Raw genomic sequence first — 25,438 nt, 5'->3', positions numbered from 1 at the left:
AATAGGGGCCCAGCCGGTCGGCTTGGGCCCCTAAAGAAGAGGAAGTAGTAGAACTTGAGCAATAACAATAGGGTCCCAGCCGGTCGGCTTGGGCCCCTAATCAACAAATCCTGTGTGTACTTAGAAGAAAACATGTGATGAACATGCGAGTGTAAATGGTCAATCTGAAAGACCTGTAGAAGTGAAAAATACGATGAATCTTGTCTCCCACAACTGTGTGCATCTGACGCATGCCGTACGCTGAAAGTGACTTTCTCATGATCATACGGCATCGGGCATCCCGTCTCCTATCATGGCTAGTTCCACCCGACCAGGTCCATCGCAATATGATTGGTCAGTCGTTGTTACTACTGGACCTGCGCATAAAGGCACCAAATTCAAAATGGCGACTTACTTGAAATGAAAGCTACCGCTTTTGTCCAGGTGACTCTGGAAAGCCGTGCAGCAATCGCTTGATCATCACGACTGTCAACCGTCGTTGTATTTTTGTCTCATGTAATATGCAAACTTGACCGTCGCCCTGTATGTATTTTGCTAAGCCAATACTTCGTTCAAGCCGCCTTTCCGGCGATCTCGCAGCACGTACGACACGACTGCATGCTTCTTCAAGTTCTCGGACTTCGCGCAATCCCGTGGCGAGTTTTAAACGTGTACCGTGCAAAACTAGGCTGGAAGAATTTGCTGGTTATGGCGAGTACAACACGCGACGTTGAGTTGCCAGGGGATGGCTGCTTCCTGGTTTGTTGTCAAGGAACCCACGACCCGATTGAACTCCCACATTTGGACCCCATCGTCCTAGGTCGGGGTCCGCTCACTAAAATCAGCGACAAGAAGTGTTCGAGACATCACGGTGAGATATCAAAAGCACGGTTTGGGACTTACGCTACATGTACACCCACGCATGGAACTTACCTCCACGACCCATGTCACTAAAAAGACGGACGACACAGATCGTCGCAGAAGCTCTAAATGCGAAATTCGTCCGCTTTGGTTGGCCATGGACCTAAAAAATAGATGGTTGGGAGAGGGGTTTTAAAGCACCATAAGCTGTATCTTTTGGCTATTTTTTCAGAACTTTTGTTTTGTGGTTTCCCTTCACTTTCTGCATTGAATCCCTAAACTGTAATTTAATGCCAAGTATTTAGCATATCAACACAACCTATATGAGTGTCATCTCCATTGTTATTGTTGAAAATTGTATTCAAGTCCGGACTAGAATTCATTTGTAAACAATAAACAATGATCACTACAGTCTACACACATACAAGCTGTGTCAACAAAAATATACTCGAAATTTCGGCATGACAAACGGATTAGGACCAGACATGGTTGATATACAGAAACAGAATACTGAAAAACTATGCCACAAGTGACAGCTTATGTCCCTTTAAGCTCAAAGCATGATCAGTGAACTTTACTTTCGTATCGTACTAGATTCGTGACCGTAAGAATTTTTAAAAAGAAAAACAGTCAACTACTTCATGACCATAGCAGCCACAGCCTATGAACTGATGTTTATGTGTCACTATGAACATCCTGTATTTTTTCCTTACCTCAATTACATGGCTGATAATGAAGTAAAACTCATTTCCTTGCGTTTGTTTGCTTCATCCCTCGCCATGTCTCTATAGTTACCAGGGCCTGAAAATTACGCTTGCCCGATGCCCGGGACAGACTGATTTCTAATACTTAGGACTAGCGCAAAACTAGCCCTCACTTGCCCGCGGGCAGAAAGTTCAGAGTCAACTCAGTGTTTTGCCAAGAGTGCGTTCTTTCGTCTTTTGACGCAAATTAGAAACAATGTCCCCCAAAAGTACCTGACATGGGTCACTGGAACGCACTCAAATCAGGGCTTATTTTTTCATCTCAACCGAAACACTAAAGAAAAATCAGTTACTCTGTTACAGTTTGCGATTCATGGTATAAGCAAGTCGATTTGCGTCCACTAGCCACTGGACCCTGGGGCAAATGCCGGGCCCCACGTACTTCTCCACTCATTTTACATGTAAAATGTAACGAGATAATAACCAGACAGTGATGTTTGAAGCGGAAGCCTAGATCATTTTAAATAGAACAACTAACTTTTCACCTAACAATTAGGACAGTGAAACAGTAAAGCAAACTTTATCAATTGACAACCACGGTTTCTCTACCCAACTAACCTGCTAGCTACAGTACAGTACACAGTGTGTACGGAGAATGAAATTTCTAGCCACACTCACACTGCACGGAGCATCAAAGTTCAACGGCACTATGTGGTGTGATGGAAGCTCACAACTTTACCTAAAAATATCAGTAACTCCAAAATTTTGATGAAGCACTATATCCCTGTCTTTCAAAGTAGTATTTTGCAGTCAGAAATTTCTCCAGAGGGAGTCTCATGCCACTCTTCGATCGTACGCAGCAAGCTTGTGTTGGTCACCATGCTGAATTCCTTATATGGTCAAGACCCTTATCTTGATTGTAGCGGACCTTAACAAAAGCCACCTAGCTTGTCAAAGCCGTGGTATGGCAAGTTGCTATTGCTATTATGAAGAGAAAGGAGTTTCTCTCAGATATTTAGTGTTTTCAACCTATTTTTTTTTTGCAATTTCAATGAAAAAGTATCAATCATTTGGGCAATTATAAAAATGAAGTGATCTTTACAGCAGTAGTGAAAAAACCATGTTAAATGTCTGCATTATTAGACTATTGTCTTCAATCACTTCTACTTTTGTAGTCATAAATGTGGTGAAACATCTTACCAGTATTTATTTCTGTTAAACACATCTAATGTGGTAACTGGAAAGAATTCCCATAAACGATGAAAGCATATTAAATAATTTTCATTATGGTAATGTACTTATTTTACAATTATAAACTGTAAATACCACCAATTTGTCACAAACCATGGTAGGAGAGGTCCCACAATCTCATGAATCTGGGTAAGAGCAGAATCATTTTTTTTGAAAATTTTCAGGGCAAGTGAGTTTCTGCTACGGACAAGTAGAAAAATAGAGGCTACTTGTCCGGGGACAAGTGGATAAAAATTAAATTTTTCAGGCCCTGGTTACATCGCAATCTGAAGAAACATGCAGCCTACTTGGCGCAAGTTTCACCCTTATTCTCCATCAAAATATCATGATAGCATAAGAGAAGAATCTTAAAGGGATTTTGATCTTGATGAACAAATGTCATTTTCTGAGTAATCTTAGACAGCCCCCCTAAAATACGTACAGTGACTACTTTATTGCACTCTTATACCAGTAGTCCGCTTTCTCCCCTGACCACTCCTTGAACACGCCCTACACTTCGATCAAAAGCAAAATAAAGTATCTATTAAGAGGAAATGAGAGGGAGAAATATTATTCGTCAGTCTTTCTTCGTAAGAGGTGGTGAGCAGTGTTCAATGTCATATATGTAACGTAAATTACTAGTATTCTAGTTTGTGACTTTGAATGCCTATGCTGTCACTGTCAGGCCCTGCACAGAAACAAACACTAAAATCATTCTCAACAAGACGCTTTTACTGTCAAACAACATGAATAGGGTGAGTGATGATGTAAGAAAACACAATTTGGAAGATAATATTTGCAGCTTACTGTATGATATCTATAATACTCTTTTATTTTGTACTGGTGTAGTTTCTGTTCAGGCTCCCAGATATAAAGCTGAGAACTGTACTTTACTCACACTCTGTCATCAGAGATTACTGTTCCATGAGCTCAACCTTACTGATGTGTTTGTTGCCCTGTTTTAAATTGCCATACATCAACCAAATTTCATGTAACAGGAGTAGAAAAATGTTTTATTCGAGGCAAACAAGTCCTCATCCTACCTCCGTGTTCAGAAAAGAAAATTACTTGTAACAATTCTGAGAATCAAGGAAGTGTGGAAGAAAATAGTATAGTGGGACTGCATGAGTATACCCTGCACGTTTAATGACATAATGATCCAATAAATTACCAGCCTTTGTTAACAATTTGAATTACCAGGACCCTTACAGAGACATGCCAATGTTGAAATGCCACTTCTTAACAGGAACTGAAGTAAGCATCCGTGATCAGATGTACATTTCTCAAGTTTGTGTGCCCATACTGATATTTGTGTAGATAACAGGCAGGCACTCCGTGCACCAGTACAGGTTATTGTGACTGTAAGGGTATCACTAAAAGTAGTTCATTTCAAAACTGAGGCAAATCAATCTTCATATGTAGAATGAATGATTTAGTAAAAGTATGTGTGTTTGTATAAACCAACATGTTGTAATACTATGACATGGTGAATGATTTAGTAAAAACATGTGTGTTTGTATAAACCAACATGTTGTAGTGCTATGATATGGTACAGAGACCATACATGTATGATGCAAAGTATCTTCTGTGGGCAACCATTCATTTGACCGTCCTTTGAGACACACAATCATGTCATGGCTTTACTGGTTGAGTACAAATACAATCCATTCACCAGTCATAAAGACTCCAAATGCTTCTTCTTTAACCCTGAGTTTTCCTCGAAACTCAATTTTGACTGTCCTACCTGTCTGTCATGGTGTCTTCACCAAATTGGACGTAGCATTTTAAGACTTGTTGATATATCTATGCAATTGGCTTGGTGTTGTTTATAATATCTTGACATGATACAAAATGAACAAAATGATACAAAATGAAGTTTGTGCTGCACTGTGTGATCACAGTTTCTTTGTGTTTTTTTTTCAATTGGAACAGTGGAACTCCTTGCCAACCACACCAAGAAGACAGTACGATTGAAACAGGTACAGTAAGATGGTCAATCAGCAGTTTCTTAGTCTGCCAATTGTCCATTTATTTTAGCGTGCATATCAGAAATACTGGTCGAAGAATTAAACAGTCAAGCCCTGTATCTGTGCATGCTATAAAATTGGTAAAGATGTTTCATATTGATAATTTCATTTTTAAAAATTGATTTTGCAGTATGTAATGATAGCAGTAGATTTCCCACCAGTTCTGCACACACTATACATACCACTGTGTATACAATACACCATTGATTCAGATTTCCTGGTAAGACTTAGTCATCATTGGAGCGCCTTTGGCCATATTGCAATTTCACTTTATTGCCAAGGCTTTAAATTAACGGACTGAAACATCTCTGAAGGCAGGGAGACTGCTACCACACATGGTTACATTCCTTAAACGGTAGAGAGAAAGAGTTCCTTGTCTACTTTGACTAATTAGGCCTGTATTTCTTCATATGCCAATTTCTTTCACTTTTGTTTTTGATTTGAAAAAAAATATGATTGAAGGTCACAACAGCAAAATCTGCCTTTGTCATTGCTAAAATGTAATTGTTACTTTTTAAATTTGTTGATGAATTTGTAAAGAAAATATTTCTTTCTTATGAGGACCTTACAAGAAATATAAAGATACATTATCAACATCGAGGAACACCCAATTTCATTTAAAGGGCTTTATGAGATACCAAATTTGGCTACACAGAGAATGAAAGTTTTCACACTCTTTGATGCTCTCAGCTTGGAGCGAATCCTGCTGTCCTTGAAGATGAAGAGCTTGCCAAGAATTCAGTGGCATCTCTCCAGCACGGAGACACGTTCTGCTTTCTGCGAGACAGTTACAAGCACAAACTCTACTTCAGTTCCGAGATCGGTAAATACAGTGACACAGAGAGCAGGTACGTCTCGCCCAGGAAATCACAGCAAGCGGAAACAGAGAGAAAAAATGATGTGCCTTCTGGAGAGCAGGATGAGACACCTCAAGAGACTTCCACCATTAAGGAGGGGAACTCTGTGCCAATGGAGGAGAGTTCATCGACAGAGGAGGGGAATGTTTCATCTGCAGAGGGGAGCTCATCACTGCCAAAAAAGGAGAAAACTGGACATAAGAAGAACTTAGTAGATTACTTTGGTAAGCCAAAGGTTAAAAGATCAGCTCCTCAGGAGGAGGAGGAGGGTGGCCCCTCTGATCATAAAAAGATCAAATTGGAAGAGGACAGCCAGACAAAAGATGGAGATGGCACAAATGATGGCAAGATGTCTGCTGGACTTCATAAAGTTGACAGTAAGTGTGAGGATAGTATGGACACTGACTTGAAAGACGAGAGAGGCAAACCAGCTAAGGAATCAACATGGGAGAAACATGGCAAGTTGCTTGTATTCACACAGGAAGGAGTGATGGCAGGTACAAAGGTAAAGACAGATTCTATAAATTAAACTCCATCAGTCCAGTGTGAACCTTAGGTTCATGTATGGATGATAGGACTGTTGAAAAGGACATTTTGTTGAGTTTACGGAAACACGTCTGAATGAAAATTGTAAAGAGCAAAACAAGTTACTCCACATTTTCACAGAGATTAACATCTTTTAGAATAGTTCTACTCCTGAATTAAAATGACACAATGTGTTTGACAGACTCTGTGTGCCTAGGAGATCATGTGATGATGGTACAAACCCACAAATTCAAATGCTTATAGAAATACACATATTTTTGTGCGTGTTTGTGCACATTATTTTGTTTGTTCTATGGTCCATTCCAATTCTTGATTTATATCATTGCCTTACATATTCAGTGCTGCTCTGTCTTAAGTCCATGATATCTTGTCTTTGACACAAATTTGTTTTGGAAAGAAACAGACATCCCTTCTATATGTACTTGTTACTAGGGATTATGTGTGTTTCTTTGACCTTATTTCACATCTAAATGAGTAAATGAGTATCATGATGCTGAAATCATCATTTTGCAACCACATCTAGTATTTTTTTTTTTATTTGCCTTCAGATTGCTGGTTTTGATATCGACGGTACAATCATCACTACCAAATCTGGAAAAGTCTTCCCCACGGGACCTGATGATTGGAGGTAAGATGTGACACCAGTGCCAGGTTGTACAAACACCTCTAACTCTGCTGTTTTAGAAAATTGTTTTTATTATCGCTTGTTATACAATGGCAATCCCTACATCCACACAATCAGTATATTTGCTTGGCCTTTATGCCTTCATGTAAATAAGGTTAATGCAATAGTTTGCCTGATGTATCACAGTATCAGCAAATACAACATGTTGACTTACCTTTTATTTCAGAATACAGTACCCAGAAATTCCAAAGAAGTTGAAGAAGCTTTCCTCAGATGGTTACAAGGTAAAAATGATTTCATCTAATTCTATTACATCAGTTTAGTTACATTCTAATATTTTAAGGTTTTGGAAACAATGAACACATCCAAACCATAGATATTCCTGCTAATGACTGAAATACCGAACTCTAAGTTGTCACGGCTTGTAGTACTTCTGTCAATTCAAGAATGTCTAGAAATTGGAAATATTATTATATGTAGCACAAATATTTTTCAAATTTCATTCAGAATTTTTCTGGAGCATTGTCATGCCATGTTGTCAGAGGATGCTTTTTGCTGGAAAACTAATTTGAAAATCATTTGAATTATTTTCATGCGTCCCAATAAGAATTACTTTCATGATCCAAAATAAATTTTCTTTTACTTTAATTTACAGATTGTGTTCTTTACCAATCAGGTATGTATCTGTATTACGACGTGCCATGCATTATTATGCTGGCTAGCTGATGTGGACATTCCAGAAACCGCGATGTTTCTGTGTAGTTACCCAATTATCTGACAGGGAGCATACCTTTAACCCTTTGAGTGCCAAAGTCAAATTTTGTCGCTTTTATAAAATATAGTGCAGGCAATTTTTTCAGTCCCCCCATTTTGATTAAAAACTGTATGCAATAACAAGTCATGTCCATTTGGTCCAAAATTATAAAAAAAATTACAGGAAAATTCATAAAAAATTGGACAACTGATGCAGAAAAAAATTTTGGTGGGAAAAATTACAGCACTCAAAGGGTTAATGTTCAAAATGTCAAATGCAAAGAGTTTATATATTCAAATTTTTTTGTAAATCCTGGTGCAGAGTGTACCATAATGATATTCCTTGTCTCAAACTTTTCATGTTATAACATGAGGAATTTATATTTTCAGAATATTGAACTATAAGTAGAGAATGCTGGCTTCGAGTATTCTGCTAGTTATCAAAACTTCCTGGAAGTTGTATATCATATATAATATGTAAAATACACTTATATACACTTTTTTCATGTCACTGTTGATTGACGTGGAAGGTCACAGCATCCATTGTTCTATGATAGTTTAAACAATAGTCAAGCAACTCTTGTTCGTTAGAAACATATCTGATACTACTAAAATCCTCAAGACTTCTGTATAACTGAAAATAGTGAAATTAGAGGAGGCCCTGTGTATATCATTTCTTATCCCAAATGGTATGATTGACCCCATGACCTTTCTTGAAGTGTAGATTCATGTGATATATAATCAATTTCTTGTCTGTAACCATTGCTCTCATTAAAGCTTGGCATAGAGAAAGGAAAGCTGCATGTTAATGAATTCAAGTCCAAGGCCATCAATGTTATCAATAAACTTGGAATTTCAGTTCAGGTGAGTTGTGTACTTTCAGTCAAGTAAAATATTTATTTCACTAAACAAACATAGGTCAGAGGTTACCTGGATAATATAGCATTTGTCAGCTGCATTTTCATTTTGAAACCCCTGAACAGCTTTAGTTAGTTATGTTAGCTGAAAAATTACATGTAATGCTGTCAGGCCAAAGTCTAGCTTTTCAAAGTCTAGCTTCACTTCAGTTAATGAAGTATAAACTTTAGGGCTTATGGGAGTTCCTTCATTTACGGAATACTGACACAAAAGGCAAAAGATCACAAAATCAAAAATCAGTTATGTTTTGCATATTGCAACACATCATGTCTGTGTGATGTGTTGTACATTCCCAAATGCCTTCTCTCTACAGATCTCGTCACAAGTATTAAACATGAAACCATTTCACAAAAATTTTTGTGATTTTCTGCTATCATCCAGACTCTTTCAGTTGTTTCATTGTATCTTATATTTTGTGACTAGGTATTGGTGGCTACTGGTGGCGGAAAGTACCGGAAACCGTTGCTAGGGATGTTGGACTTTCTACAAGACAAAGGAAATGATGGTATAAAAATAGATAAAATGAGAAGCTTCTATGTTGGAGGTGAGCCAAATTATTTCTCATGATGAGAAAATCATTGTTTAATTGTGTGTCCTAAAACATGAAAAGCAATTGGACATTTGAAATCTTGGGTCACAGTTGGCCGTAAAGGCTAATTATTTGTAATTTTAGAAAATTCCAGCCGTTTTTCCCAAATATGAGAGAATTTGGGATACTTCATAAAAAATTCATATATTGGTTATAACCAAATTTCAATCACATTCGGTAAGCTTAGATGTACTCCTCACAAATATACTTAAAGTGGCATTCTCTTCATGTACTACCGGTATTGTTTGATGCAGACACTACAACAGTAAATATTTGACTCTGCAGTTATGTCAGTTCAGGGAAGAGTTGAGAAAAAACATATATTTTCTTGCAAACAATGAGACTTTTCATAGCTTTTGTGATTATAAGCCAATACCCTTCAAAGGTTCAGTCCTGTGCTAATGGACAGTATTATAGAGAGTACTCCATACTTCCTGGTTCAATCTTCAAGAGTGTAACAAATATTTGATCTGTGTGTGCAAGGTCAAATATTTTCTTGGTATTAAAACAACGTGTTTACCAGATGTTAGAAAGCTGCTTGTACATTTTTATTCACAGGTCTTTCACTGTCAGTGTCATAAATTTTATTTTTGCAAGGTATATATGAAAATACTCAGTTTTTCTGGTAACGCAAAATTTTGTGTATAGAATATTTTCATTTTGCATGATATCCACAGATGCAGCAGGGCGGCCGGTAAACTGGGCGCCAAAGAGAAAGAAAGACTTCAGCTGTAGTGACAGACTGGTAGGTAATTTTTCGTTTGTGGACAATGGCTGAAAAGTGACCAACCTCTAAAATGTTGCCTCCAATACATCCAGTAGATTCAAGTTTTTAGAATTATTGGATTGGAGCTAAGACACCAAGTTTATATTTTCATCAGCTTCATGCAAGATACACACTTGTAGAAATTTCTAAAAATGTTGAATCTTTCCTGAAAAGTCATTGGAAACCATCTTATATTCTTGCAAAAGTCCTGTTAATTTTCTAAATCAGGATTTTCAGTTTTTCAAAGGTTTGAGTCTAAATTTTGACCTTAAGTATTGCTACAGTTTGTGATATAGCAGTAAGGTACATGTAAACGATGACTCTACATGTGTATCTAGTCTCACTAGATGGCTGGAGTCAAACTTTCACTTTTGTACTCCTATCAGCATCAGGCAATGGTATAATATATATACAAGTATGAGCTCACCAACTGTTGCTTATACAGCACTATAGTGAGCCCACACTTTTGCCATTCTTATGCAAATCCCTCTATTAAAACTCTTGATGGATTTCCCAAGAATTCAACCACAGGTGGGCTTATGAACGGTCCGTCATAGATCATAAAGAATACTGCTATTAAAGCTAGTTTTGTGTACAAGCTTTTTTTTTATGTTCTCTTATCTCTAGTCCTATCCTATGTGTCTTCGGTCTGTGCACGATGGTTCAATGTTAATTATGTATGCAGTATGTAGTGATGAGGGAAGAATCATTTGATTTCTGGGGGGAGGGGATTGGATTGAGGGTTTTTGGGAAAAAAAATTCGATCCTGTAATGGCTTGAGAAAAAACATGTTCGAACTGACAGAAGTCGTTGCCTCTGTGCTGAAATCAATGGATTAGGAAAGCTGATTCTGTCATATATATTACAGAGGCAAACTGCCTGTGGTCGCACCAACATTTTCAATATTTGATAACAAGTTCCATGAATTTGCCAGCATTTATGATACAAAAGTCTGATTTAAACTCATTGCACACAATGAGATTTGCACTACATGCTGTAACATATTGGAATGGATCACATTGCACATGCAAAATATCTTTTTGTAGCTCTAGGTACAATTATGACTGCTTGAATGAAAGTAACTCCAAGGAATCTAAAGTACAGCATTTCCCATGATCAGTCAACTCAGAATGGATTTTTGTACCAGATATCTCATGTACATAAAATTTAAATAGCAGAAACATGGATTGTAAACTGCTGGTATTGTTACTAACACAGAACACAAGAAGTTCTATAAGTACAGATTTGAACCAGTGACATGTAGGTAGAATTGTGAACCAAATGTAAAAAAATTGGTTTCTGAGAAAAAATCGGTTTTTTTTTGTTTCTGCATACATGACTGACAATAGCAAAAAAATTTGCTGTCACAGTGACGGGAAAAAATATTGCTGCCATACCCTTTTCCTCCACTTTCCAGAAATGAAATGATTCTGTCAAAGTTTAGCCGTGGTTTCCTCGAACACTCGTTATCGCTTCTCGCAAAAATCACTCGTAGTCATTTTACAACTGATTTATCATACTCAATGATTCGGTGACAGGAACACAGGTTTTTTTTTCAAAGAAAAAATATTCTGATATCATTGTATCGATATCAATTTGAATATATTGTATGTGAGTCAATTTCTCTTTGATAGAAAAAAGATCCAATCAACTTGTTTACCTTACGTATCACTGCATCTGGTTACTGGCTTACACATTGGTAAGCTTTGTAAAGTGGATTGTTAACTGTAAGGTTATTCATTCATGTTTATATGATGAAATATTTTATTCTGACTGGATGAAGTCCTTGGTTTTTCCCATGAACATCCTGTTTCAAATTATCCTGGCATTCAGATTCTGCCATGTGTTTTGACATCAATAGTATGTGAACGTCCTTGAGTCCAGTGACCTTGAGTTCCATTTGTTGTTTGGAGTTTGGACAAGGAAAACAACATTAAAGTGAAGTGGTTCTTGACCAGCACCATTGTCAATGAGCTGACAGTGATAAATTGTGAAACTAATCTGGTCAACAGACTACTGGGTATGTGCAAAATATCAGCTATTGATAACTGACTGTGTGTTTGAAAACAAACTGTGATAACAGAGTTGCGGCAGTATTTTTTCATTATGTCATCATAGCAACAGAATAATGTCTAATGATGTATTTTAAATATTGCCAGACCTTATACTGATAGCTGAGACACTGTATACTGTGTAGCTGTAGTACTGTTGCTCGAGGTTTTGCCTAGGTATTTGGTATTTGTCTGGTTTTGCTGTCCGACCCAAATACCCAGGCAAATCCTCAAGCTACAGTACTGCAGCTATATACTGTGGAGACATACATTTCAATTCCTTTTGGCAAGTCTGAAGTATACTGGGCCCATGCAAAGCTGTAGTACAATATAACATTAGCTAAGGGGTATGTTTGTATTTTCTTACCTTTGAAGACACCTCAAGCAGGGACTGATTTCTATCATAAGGAAGATATGACCCAGGGCTCTGGAAATTGAGCCTTTTAGGTCTCCATGTACAACAGAATATGTATAGAAATTTTTAGAATATAATTTACTGGTATAACTGAGATGTAGAGCATATAAATTGATTTTTCTTGTCTTTCAAAGGATATATCTGTAAGCAACGGAAAGGTGCTTTGAATCTGTGTGTGCCAAACTTGATGTACAGTTTTCCAGTTATGACAGGTTATAAGGAAGTAACACAACAAAATTACCACATGCAAAATCTGTCACTTGAGTCAGGTGTATTTGTTCCTGAGCGACACAAACAACAATGTATACACAGCGTGTCCTTCAGTGTTATTTGTATCCTATCCATACATTTTGATTAGTTTGGAAAAAAAACAGCACTGTAGTATACTTAACCATGCTACACTACATATGTACACAGTTGCTATGCCTGGTGATAGTTATTTCAAGGCATGTGTGGGTGTGATATTTAAAGGGGCAGGTTCTTTATCAGCTTTACTGTTGAGCAAATTACACTGATATGCAGATAAGAATGGACATTGAAATTGATCTAAATGTTATCACACTTGTGTAATTGGTTTGTAAAGTTGTTTCAAAATTTACTACAGGATTGGTAATTTTAGTTGAGTTGCGGCAAACAACAGACGGATGATAGTGTTGTTTCACAGTAGGCTTCCGCTGTAAATTGTTGAGATAAAGTAGGAACTGATTAGTGTCCGTGTGTGTAGGGTAAAGATTTCCTGACTTTCTATCCCCGTACATTTCGACAACTTTCTCACGTACTGCTTCTGGCGTATGTACACCTCTTTTCCTGTGGATCATGATTTTTTTGCCAAAGAACTTCATACAATGCAAAGGTAACAAGAGTTTAATGACAACTAGACTCTGACTTGGCTGTGATACAATGAAAACTCAGAGCGGTATATAAGAAATATGATTCTGTGTATGTGCACTGCTAAGTGTACTCCCTTGGTGTGTGTTTATGATGGGTCCATAAAAGCTCTTTGATTTTCACGCAGTTAATATAAGTCAGTGCAACTTCTGAAGCAAGTTTTGGAACAACTTTACAAACCAATTACCTGGTACACAAGTGTGATAACATTTAGATCAATTTCACTGTCCATTCTTATCTGCATATCAGTGTAACTAACTCTGCACAAATTTCAAAGGAGAACAAAGCACTAAATCACATAAACAGTCAATGTGAACAACCACTAATGCTGAAACCAGGGATTGAGAACTGCCCGTTTAAAGAAAATCATACTGTGTGACTGTACTGTGCTTTTCTGTACTCTCTCAGTTGATATGACTATTCAAGAGAACAACACATTTGAACTGGCAGTGTAAGGTTATCACTATCTGATTGGTAGATCAGATATTATTATAGCAACTTTAGGAATCTGAAACAAAAGCTATTCTCTACTGCTTTATTTGGTGTTTGGAAAATAATTCAATGAAAACAATGAGTTTCAGCCAACCAATTGGCTGAAAGCTTCTGAGAAGTTGCTCATTAGCCCTATTTAAAAAAGTGCTTACTGGTAGATTAAAGGTATACAGTCACCTGTAATCTAAATATGCCCATATATGGTCAAAGGGGCATTCCTTGGTATTCAAAATGCCCATGTGAGGGAGCTGTTTTTAAAAAGCGCCCACCTGCTTAAAATCTGTGATTGGTTAGATTTTCTCCTTCCATGGTAACTGTGGCAAAATGGATTAGGTGACAGTATACCTTTAATTCCACAGAATTGGAGCAAGCATCACCTTAGGGCATTTTACAAACAAGACAAGACTGAATTATTTACGTCACATTTTACATAGAAAGTGCCCCCATTCATATTTTCAATTCTAAGGGCAAGACCATAATACTCTGTACTCTAATGCATTGACTGTACTGTACTGTACTGTACTGTACTGTACTGTGCTGTGCTACGCTGACTGTCCTGCACTGCACTGTACTGTACTGTGCTGCGCTCTACTATACTGTACTGACTGTACTGCGCTGTACTGTACTGCACTGTACTGCGCTGTACTTAGACTTGGTTCAAGTCGGTGAATTTTTAAAAAATAAAAACATTTATAATAGTTTCTCTTGTGTCTCTCCTATTTCGTACAAACCTATTTGGAATTTGGTAGCCCAGGCCAGGTTTTCCCAGCAATTGAATGCATTACTTTTGAGTCTGCGCAGTATAGTGAGTTAGTTTCTGCCGGATTCACCGACTTGGACTTCTTGCAAAGTACCGGCGGCCAGACGGACTGTGTACACAGTGACGTCAAGCATATAAAAAATGATTGACCGCTCCAGCCATTATTCTGGCCAATAAGGAGAACGCATGAACTTAGTGTTACTGGCGTCAAATAAACCCTTTTGCCGGCCTTTGAATTTCGCACGGAACAAGCCGCTTGACAACTTCTTCTTTCCATCCTTGAATAACCGGCGACGATTATCGCATTTTGCAACATGGGCTCCACAAACAACACAGAAATTTTCACACGTTTTCGTTGATACAACAAAGGTCGTGCTGACTTTGAACAAAGGTCGTGCTGACTTTCGCAATCGACATTTTGTCAACAACGCCATGTGAGTTTATGCGCGTCCATCTATTTTTTACATCCATGGCACGTCTAACTTGGAGTCGTATTAGATAACTCTTCCAAATATGTAAAATTTAGTGATATCATCTCATGAATAATACATAAGTAAATAAAAACGTCATTTCATGAATAATTTATAGCAACGCAAACCCTGCAAGAAAGCCAAGTCTGTGATTCCGGGTGAAACTCCGCTGTATAGCGTTCACCCGACTCATCGCGTCCACTCCACTCAAGCGAACGTTTCACATGAAGCAAAGTACAAATCATTGCGTTCACTCAAACATTCACAAATCACAGACTTGAACCAAGTCTACGCTGTACTGTGCTGTATCGTTCTGCTCTCCACTGCACTGCAGTGTACCGGTATGTGTACTGTACAGTAACTTTGCATGATACATTTATAACATAATGTGATATATATAATACAGCTGCATTAATATGCGATAAAAGGTCTTTACATGTGGATTATTTAACACTTTCACTGCGTAATTAATTTTTATACATGCATTCCTGTGCGTAGTTTTCTATGGATATATGGCCTTATAAATATTGATTTACATGCATGAGCTGTATCTTTGTAATTATAAGAGTATTCGGGACAATTTTTTCAGTGAGTATTGCAATATGACAGAGCATCATAAAAATGAACAAAAGGTCATGTGACACACCTAGAAGGTCACGTGATCATGGCGGCCATATTGGATTTTACAAAAAAATTCAAAAAAATGTTGCATTTTTTGTTATTTCAATATATAAATGTATTTTTTTCAGCGTAACACTTTAAAAATTACTACTTACGTTTTATTAACTCAAATTCAGTAGGGGGAACACATACTCTAAAACATATTCCACATAAATGAGGTTAATATGAATATTTATTACAAGTTCACCTTCGAACAACAGGTATCATCTGACATTCAAAAGAGAGCTATATTATATATAAGCTTATATACTGGTAGCTAGTCCGATGTGTCCGATGTCATTGATATATTGATGTCGTACTAAACATCCACAGGATACCCCATCAACGTCTGCGACGTTGGTCATTGACACTTTTTCGCACTTTTCTCTCTGCATGCTCAGCTGGCCTACCTTCCTGTCTTGCTTGCAATCTCTGTCTTTGCTCAACTGGTTCGGGAACATATTCAAGTTCGGTATTAGACAATGTAATTTGAAATTTGACTTCCGCTATCTCCGTCGAGTTCAGTTTCATGATCAGTGACAATTCCACCATCACTGTCTAGAAAAACATGCTCAAGGGCTTAGTCGGTGTTAAATTGTGCCCGTGTCGCCATTTTTAAATACCCTCTGACAGAAAAACAACAACTGATCACACGATCCTTACAAATCACGGCGTAGAAATGACCGAGTATGGTGGCATTTGTTTACAAATTTGGCGCGCATGCTCATTTAGGTTTGACCTCTACCTCGTACGCTACGCTAGGCTTGAGGAAATAGTCAACAAACATGATGTAGATCAGACAAGCCAACGTATATCGAACGCAAATAAACGCGTACGTTCTTGGCGCATTTACGCGCCTCCCGCAGTCTGGCCGTTGGCGCAAAATGCACCGTCCCGCGGTGAAAGTGTTAAAGTACTTATTCTGAATGGTTGTGCAGATCTCTTTGAGATTTCTATATTTCAATCCATGCATGATTCTGCATGTACCAGTATACTCACAGAGAATCCATCTCCCTGATTTTGAAGTCTTGGTATTTGACAAATGTGTACCAAGAGTGACTGTTGCAACTTTTAGAAGATTCATTTTTAACGTGTTCACCCCTAATTCCCTGTAAACAGGTCCATACTTGTCATTGATAACAATGGGTTTTGGCCAAACCATGGTGGTGAAAGGCTTAGGCAAGATAGATAAACTAAAAGAATTACTTCATATCTTGCTGATTTTTTCTGTATTCAGTTTGCATTGAATGCCGGTTTGACATTCTACACACCGGAGGAATATTTCCTTGGTTACAAGAAGGCACCATTTGATATGCCTAAGTTTGATCCAGTGAGTATATGCGTACTGTTTCTATAGATAAGACAATAGCATAATTCAGCTTTTCATCTATTGGACATGATTTTTCTCTTTTTCTGTTTCAAATTATCAAATCATTTGAAGATTTTTCTATATTTTACTGAAAGCACTAAATTTTGCTTTTAGCTGTGCAATTTGTAATGTTAAAAAAAGAGACTATTATATTTACGTTATAATGTACCCCCTCCAAGACCACAATAGACGAAAGAAAACTTTGCATGCATAATGAACAAAGCAAAGCTGAGTACATTACGTTGTGTAAAGTTTGCATTTTTGCCATTATTTTATAGTTTTGACAATGCCAGTGAATTTGTTGATGTAGAAAACATCTGAGACCACAACAATGGATAATTGGAGACACAATTAGTAATAATCTGTTGGATGACGTCACAAAATTCACTGGTATTGACAAAGCTGTGAAATAATAAAAAAATAGTGCGTAGTGACTGGTACTTAAGGTAGAATGCGCCTCGGGGACAGATATTTGGACTCTCACATTTAGTAATTAAAGCCATAAATTATTCTTCAATCAACAGAGAAATGTTAATGAAAATACGCCACTGTTGGATCCATCCTCAGCCAGTGTTACGTCTCAAGAACAAGAGGTTAGAAATTGTTGTCATTTCTCTTCCCTGCCAAATACTTATGACTACTGATGTAGAAATGAATATACACAAAGATGTGAATAGAGATTAATACTATTATTGATGATCAGTGCAGTCTGTGCAATTTCTGTAAGGATTGAAGGCTCCTTGATGAAAAGCGTGAACTATAAACAATACGGCCGCATAACTGTTGGTTAGACTTCAATGACACTTAATACTGATAATTTACTAAACATACCTTTACTCAAGGTATGATTTTCCAGTTTTATATTATAATAGTAAAATTTTGCCTATAAAGATATATTTTAAAATGTCTCACTGTTTTATCTTTTTATCCCCAGGTTATTGTATTTGTAGGATTTCCAGCTTGTAAGTCTCTTATTTATTCAGTACACATATTTCCAAAAAATCATGTTTGTAGTACTCTCTAGGGAACCAGTTTTTGCTTCCTTGAAATCTAAATTGTAGATTCTCTTTCGTTCATATTCATCTTCATTCCATTTGTACTGGTCTGAGGTGACTATTAAAACATTAGGTTTACACTGAAGTTTGACATCACTCAAGGGGCTTACAGCAGAAAGCATAAATCGTATTTCAAGTGAGCATCATTTGTGCACGTCTTCAATCTTGTAGGGAATTGTCCTGTAAATTTCCAGTATTTCTTCAGGAGCATTTTCAATGGCACATGTATATGCAACATATCTGCTTATCCAAAATCAAGTTTTGTTTCCACCTTTCCATAATTTTGAAACTCTGTGGTGACATCACGTTTCTTCCTTTTCCCTTGTGTGCGAGTGGAATTACAACAGGCCGTGTATATCAAATGTCGCATGCCCACTGATAGGATAAAATCATAACTCATTGACGACGTCGAGAGCCTTATATTCCAGTGTTCTCCAGAGCTATTATAGAGTGGTGGCCGCCACTCTATAATTTTTGGTAAACAATAGAAACTCATTACCATAACAATTACATTTATTGTTATGCAAATTAGCCGCCACTCTATCAGAAAATCCTGGGGAGATCACTGTATCATCATTTGACTGGAGAGAACTGGAACTTTTCTCAACTTGACATCTTTTGGATTAAAAAAATGTTCAAATTACATGTTTTACATCGGAAATCCAGTTTTTAGAAAATTATGCATGAAAAACCGATAACAGTATATAATTGAAAAATATATCAATGCACCATTTGACAATGAAAATCGTTCTATCCTTTTAACAGATTTTCGTCTAACATGGACGTAAAGCACACATGTATGATTTTCATTTGCAAATAAAATGCAAACATTTGGAATGAAAATTATGTAAAAAGCATGTAATAAAAAGATAACCAAAACAGGGACTATGCAACCTAGAGGCAAGAGACCATTTGCCCTCCTGATGTCAGGCAAATGTCACATACCGTCTGGCACACAGTCACATGTTTGGGCTATAATATGTAGAAATAGTTATTTTCCAACATTCATTTTGTCTGCCGTCAAAAAATCTAATTAGGTTGCAAAGACACAAACTGAAAGGAAAGTTGATTGAAAGGCTGCTTATCCTAGATTATGCAAATCTTCTCATAGGTACATTTATCTGTTTTCAGGTGGAAAATCAACATTTGCCAAAAACTATCTGATCCCAAAGGGATATGTCCATGTCAACAGAGTGAGTATATGATATGGACATTTATTAAACATTAGCCATCAGTCATTGCCTTGTGAATGCATCACCGATTTTATCCTTGCCACTGTACACAATCAATTAGACTTGCACAAGGAGTTATTTAGCTCTGCTGTATGGATGCACATGTGTTATGTGAAATTTATGATCCTTCATTTATTTGTTGATTATATCGTTTGAAAGTGCTGTTATTAATACGTTTCCATGGCTGTGCCTTTCAGGACACCATGGGCACTTGGCAGAAGTGTGTATCAGCCTGTGAGGCAGCCCTGAGTAAGGGAAAAAGTGTCGTCATTGATAACACTAGTCCAGATGTGGAGTCAAGGAAAAGGTGAGGGAACTGGGAAGGGGCAAAGGAGAAATTTAAAGAGAAAATATCAATACCAGCAATTGAGCATACTAATGAAGCGACATGCTTCATTGAAGTAACAGTTTCAACTGCAGACAGTAGAGGGGGAACCCTATTAACACTAACGAAAGAAAGGCAAATAAATTGCTTTTGTTGTTTTGGTTGCACACCTACATATTGACATCATTACCAATCCAGTGCAGGTCTGCAAAAGCTAGAATTTCCATCCTTGTGGTGTCATTACTTTTATGTAGAAGGCAGTTTTCTATAGACCAAAACAAAAACATAGAAATGCATTTCATAAATATTTATAGTGGAACTTTTCAAGAACGCCTACTTCTTTATCACATTCACTATAGGAAATTAAGTTTTGATAAATATATGAAGTTGACCCGGTTTCAAGTTGTAGCTCCACTTGCTGCATGAATTCAGTTGCCATAACTTTGGATTGAAATTCGCCTCAGTTTTCTTTAGTACCTTTTCTGTCCCCTCCATCACCAGGATGGTTCGACCTGGTTCTTTTGTTTTCATTTACAAATGTAGACCTCTACATAAAACGTTAGGGGTAAAGGGGTAATGGAGAAAGATATATGTAATGCACAGATGTATCATCAAACATGATGAAATAATCGACCCTTTCACCACTAAGGTTTGGCCCAAACCTAATTGTTATCAATGGTGAATGCGGACCTCTTTACTTGGAATTTGGAGTGAACAGGTTACTAGTACAAGGGAATCGTTGATTTTTACAATGGATGTTACCAGTAATACTTTGCAATACTCGTAGTAGAGGATAATTTCTTGGCAAGTGGATGCAGAGAATTTGCTTTGTTTGATTGTTTAGTTGACAAGGTCGTTACTGCCTTGATCCTGTTAATACCAGTAATTTTAACCTTTAAACCCATCCTGGTCATTGCCTATGAACAGTTTTGAGTGAATAACAGAAAAATTTGAAATATTTCTGTCATTTAATGCTACATCAGATAGTGGGGGACATGTGTGAGGGTACTAAGATTGACAAAATACCTACATCTACAAAGGCTAGGGAATATACAATGTAATCCGGGTGAAAAATTCTTTGACTTTATGAACATTACATTGAAACCCTCAACCTCAAAAGGATTGATAGGCTGTGCTTTCAGAGTCTGTATTTGCACTGAAAGTCAAAATCAAGCAAGCTTTTGCCCTTCACGAATAAAATTTTCTTGCGAAATTACGATTCACATTTCTGTGGATGTTGTAGTTGCCCTGTTCATGTATTAATTTTCGTATGCCTTTTTATCACTAGATACACCAGCTGTGCCAAGAAAACTGGAGTTTCTTGCCGATGTTTCCTCTTCACAGCAACCCTGGAACAAGCAAGACACAATGAAAAAGTAAGTCATAGGTCTGTTTATGAAAAAAAAAATTTACATTGAAACACATGTGTTTATGTCAGCATACAAGATATGTCAACAAGAATGCGTACCTTGACACTATTGATATAGCATATTGAAAAGGCATATCGAAAATAGAACAGAGTGGACCTTGGTTGCTCTTTTGACCTTCTGATATGCTACACTGTGGTATGTCTACCAATTGATGTGCCTTTGCATATAAACCTGTCCTGAACCGGACGTGAGAAAATGACCTACTTTGCCTGTTTACCTCGACCTTCTGTCGAGCTACAAGTTTGGATGACACGCTGTGACAGATACTAACTGTGATGCAAGTCATACAGAGGACAGACTGAATTCACATCAAACTTTATCCGAGTGTATTCAGTATTTGTCATAAAGTGATGCTTGTAAACGTTGTACTAGTGAACAGATATGACTGATGTTCAGATTTTTAAATCTAAGATGTAGGGAGTTATTCATCAACGTACACCACCCCCAATTTCACCATGAACTGGTCCAACTTTGCTGAAGGACTTGCAATAGGGTCATTCCACTCTTCAGAATTGAGGTGGTCGTCTAATACTGCTGCTCAGCATGTAGCAATACACTGTATCATTTCCACATCAATCGAATATCTTAACTCTTTCACCCCATTGTATATTGATCCACTCAATCCTTTGACCCTGTTCACCCCAATTACCTGTAAACAGGTCAACATCCACCATTGATAACAGTGTCTTTGGGCCAAACCATGGTGGTGGAGGGGTGAACACCATGGGATCGAACCTAAGTCTGATGATGAACGGATTCAATTTGTGTTTCAACAATTATCTTTGTCTTTCACAGTATCGTGATATTTCCGGAGTGGGCAAGGACCACAGTATCAATGACATGGTGTTACATTCCTACAAGAATAAGTTTGCAGAACCCAAGCTGGCTGAAGGATTTTCAGAAATTGTGAAAGTGAACTTCGTACCCCGGTTCAACTCAACTGAGAACGAGCTACTGTACAGACAATTCCTGGTGGAAAAGTAGCAGCAAAAATTTTGAAGAAAAACCACATGCAATCATATTCTTGATTTGATTTGACTACTGTAACATTGGAGTTCGTGACAAAACCTTGATGTGTTTTCTTCTCACAGTCTTTCACAAAATTTGCATTCATATCAACTATGCATTCTAGATTTTTCATACAGTTGTACAATGAGCATGTATACTACTATGTATTACATTGATAAGTGGCACATGCTGAAAAGTAATACCTGGGGTATTTTTTCTGAAGCAAGAAATTTTGTCTCTAATGACAGACTTTTGCTGACTCATACAGTAATTTTTTTTTCACTAGATGATAAGGTGATCCTGAGAATTTATTACATGATGACCATTTTCTTCACATGTGAAACTATATTTATTGGATGTTTAGTGGGTTTGATGGGTTAAGTAATGGGTGAAATATGAAATTAAAGGACTGCATATATCTATACATGTGTTTATCTTTATTTACTGATTTGAAACATCACACTCATAAGAAAGTCATCTTTAGGCCAAAAGAGATATTTCCTCATGTAGTCTTGGTAGATAACAGATGTTACATGACGTTTTCTTTCTTACCCGTATATCATCCCTGACAACTGTAAACCCCATAATTTCCTGACAGTTTATGCGTAAAGTCATTGTTAAAACTTAAAAATGTTTTTTCGACAAGTTTGTCCATTCTGTAATGAGCAACAACATGAACAAGGACATGGTTACTGATTGAGCAATTGTGATAAGAATTCTGTCAGTGCTTTGTTCGAGTGTTTAAATTTGCTGCACCCTAACCACCCCCGCCTTTCACATACAGGTATGTGATGGGAATGTGTGGCTTATTGCACAAATTATTAACCCATTTTAGTCCAAGATTGAATGGTTTGTGACGGAACAATCACAGATGAATCATAGTAGACACCCAATTCAAGACTATGATTGAGAAGAATCTGTATCAATTTATAAGAAAACCATGCCCCATGTGCACGTAGTAACTTCATACAATTGCCATCCCCAGTACAGAAATACTCTTCTGACGTCTGGTTGAGCAGTTTTAACATCTGCAAAAACACTACTATGTATCAGAGTTTAATAACCCACGCTGCAATAAATCATTGAACAAATCGCATGTCCTGTCATGGCGCCACCAAGAGTTCTTATTTCAAAACTTTTCTTTTTAAATTTCATCAGCACTTGCAACACACAGCTTATTCCCAGTCCTTGACAGTGGTGGATTGACTGTGTTTCAAAAACACTCACACAACTAGGCAATAGTTGTGTGAATTTCAATGACAATGTTCCATGGACATTCATTGGAAAGTTGAGACAGAATGCCTGTATCCCCCATTGCTGGAACTCCATTCTGTTTGAAGTTTTGCGGTATTGTCTGAGATCAAAGGAAATAGTGAAAGTCATACTTGTATTTTACTAGGCCAACTCATCCTGTTACAAAGATTACAAAGAAAGTCCAAAAGACAGTTTGTGACAAGTTCTTTATTTGAATCAACGATAGCGATTCATAATGTAAGATATATGGATTTTCTTCAAATTGGAGCTGTCAGTAACAGGACAGAATCAATGACACACATCATGGAAATTCAACATGCATTTTATTACTTGGCTCTATCTCACCAGTATTTCTACAGTGTTTAAAAACTGTGTGTGTGTATTGACAGAAAAACAGACAATTCCACCAACTTGCAGACTAATCTTGATTTTACAAGTAAAGATCATATGAGATTGACCCGGTTGGTTTTTCTCTCAACACTCAGTTTTGCAATAGTCTTGGCACTCACACTCTCCCTCGGTTGGTTCAGTATTTCTGGTATGACTGGCTGTCCCTGTAACACTACCTGCAACTATGCGAAAAGCTCAAACTCTCTTCAAGAAAATTCCCTGACAATAAAATCGAACTAATAATGCATACTTGCTAGTTGCTTACACCGACTAATGCATTTCATTTCTGCGTTTGGCTTGATGTGCACAAGTGTGAATTAAGCTAATTTGCCATACCAAGTGACTCAAAAGAGTTTCCTTGAGGGAAGAAAATGTCAGGAAGTCCCTAAATCGACTCAAAGAGTTCAGAAATCTCAAAAGTATGAGAGTACACTCAGTGATAGGAACTGATAGCTTACAACTATCATGAAAATGCTATGTAGTGTCTACGAGTGCAGCTGATTATGCTACTCTGGCATTCAAGTCTATCTAATGCCTGCAGAACAGTCTGCAAACCGATTCGTCTGAACTGCTCTGTGTTGCGAAGGCAGTCCATCAGGTGCATGTAGTGGCATCCTTTCTCTGCAAACTTTGCCTTTTTAGAATCTCTCTGCAGTATGGACAGGATGGCGTTCTCCAAGTTTTCAGACTGACACACAACTGCAAACAGCCCTTCCGGGCCTTCCTTCCTGAAGACGATACCGGTCTCTTCCATTCCCTCTACAGCCTTTTTAAATATGCTGTGGATCTGTTTGGCTGGCACCTTCTCCGGAGACGCATCTCTGGAATGAAACTCCCTACATGGCATCCGTGCAATGTCCATAAATTCAGGGATAGTCTGCAAATCTTGCAAACTGAAAGTTTTTATGTCTCTGTCTTTGAGAAAGTCTTGCAGTCTATCCATCAATTCTTGGACAAGTCTGCCCTCTGTCTTCAGCCCTGATATCTGTTCCTCCCTGATTGCTTCAATCTCTGCAGCCAGTCGTTCTGGCAAGGTGAAGGGTTTGTTGTAAATGGATCTATAGATATTTGGAAGTTCGAACATTCGGACTATTTCAGCATTGCCCCCATGTGCGCCTTCATATTTAGCATAATATGATGCACTTATCTCTCTTCGTCCCCGAAATGTTTTAATTCGACCTCTTACATGAAGGAAATCTCCCAGATTAAATCGCTTGGGTTTACTTTTTTCGGCCAACTCCTCAAGTTCCTGCAAAATGTCCGAGGTCTTCGCGCTTTCCCTGTCACCGCTTTGACATCCTGCATTCGCACTGGTCGGTTCCCCAAGATCCTTCGGCTTCCAGCAGGTGCAACCAATGACTCCCGTGGAGTCATCGACGCATAAGTAGAACAGCGACGGTTTTTCCACAACTTTCACGATCAACCCAGTGACGTCAACTTTCAAAATAGGGTGGTTTTTGTAGGCAAAGGCACCCTGAAATTGTGGATATTCGGGCATTTCGAGGACGTCTTTGATGTACATCTTGGCATACGAACTGTAGACCGGGTCCAGTCCCCAATGGATCTGGGGTTGGAGTTCATACTGAGTTTCGGTAGCAGCCATGACTGGAGATGTCAAATGGCGAAACTTTCAACAATATTACAAGAGAAATAGCGTACCTTTCGGCAGCGCAACAACATTAGCCACACTCTGCGTTGGCTGATGATGTGAGCACAGTGTTCAGAAAGTGCAGTTTGCAGTGCACATTGTTGCTGTCCCGTTTGAGGAAGCGCGCCCTCCAACT

The 25,438-nt window shown here is 37.8% G+C and overlaps 2 protein-coding genes across 2 annotated transcripts; one reads left to right on the top strand and one right to left on the bottom strand.

The window, feature by feature from the left end:
* LOC139147461 (bifunctional polynucleotide phosphatase/kinase-like) lies at positions 1–22,434 on the top strand. The gene is made up of 16 exons (XM_070718564.1): positions 1–850; positions 4,707–4,753; positions 5,492–6,163; positions 6,753–6,832; positions 7,056–7,113; positions 7,485–7,505; positions 8,360–8,446; positions 8,924–9,044; positions 9,767–9,834; positions 16,829–16,921; positions 17,485–17,553; positions 17,895–17,922; positions 19,147–19,208; positions 19,445–19,554; positions 20,861–20,948; positions 21,798–22,434. The coding sequence occupies exons 1-16, from the start codon at positions 598–600 to the stop codon at positions 21,984–21,986; spliced, it is 2,046 nt and encodes a 681-aa protein (XP_070574665.1). The 5' UTR covers positions 1–597; the 3' UTR covers positions 21,987–22,434.
* Positions 22,435–23,570: 1,136 nt separating this feature from the next.
* On the bottom strand, positions 23,571–25,421 carry LOC139147456 (CST complex subunit STN1-like). The gene has a single exon (XM_070718562.1). The coding sequence runs from the start codon at positions 25,255–25,257 to the stop codon at positions 24,118–24,120; it is 1,140 nt and encodes a 379-aa protein (XP_070574663.1). The 5' UTR covers positions 25,258–25,421; the 3' UTR covers positions 23,571–24,117.
* Positions 25,422–25,438: the final 17 nt, after the last annotated feature.

The sequence above is a fragment of the Ptychodera flava genome, chromosome 13 (genome assembly GCF_041260155.1).
Source record: "Ptychodera flava strain L36383 chromosome 13, AS_Pfla_20210202, whole genome shotgun sequence".
NCBI classification, from domain to species: Eukaryota; Metazoa; Hemichordata; class Enteropneusta; family Ptychoderidae; genus Ptychodera; species Ptychodera flava.
This window is presented reverse-complemented; position numbering and strand designations above follow the sequence as displayed.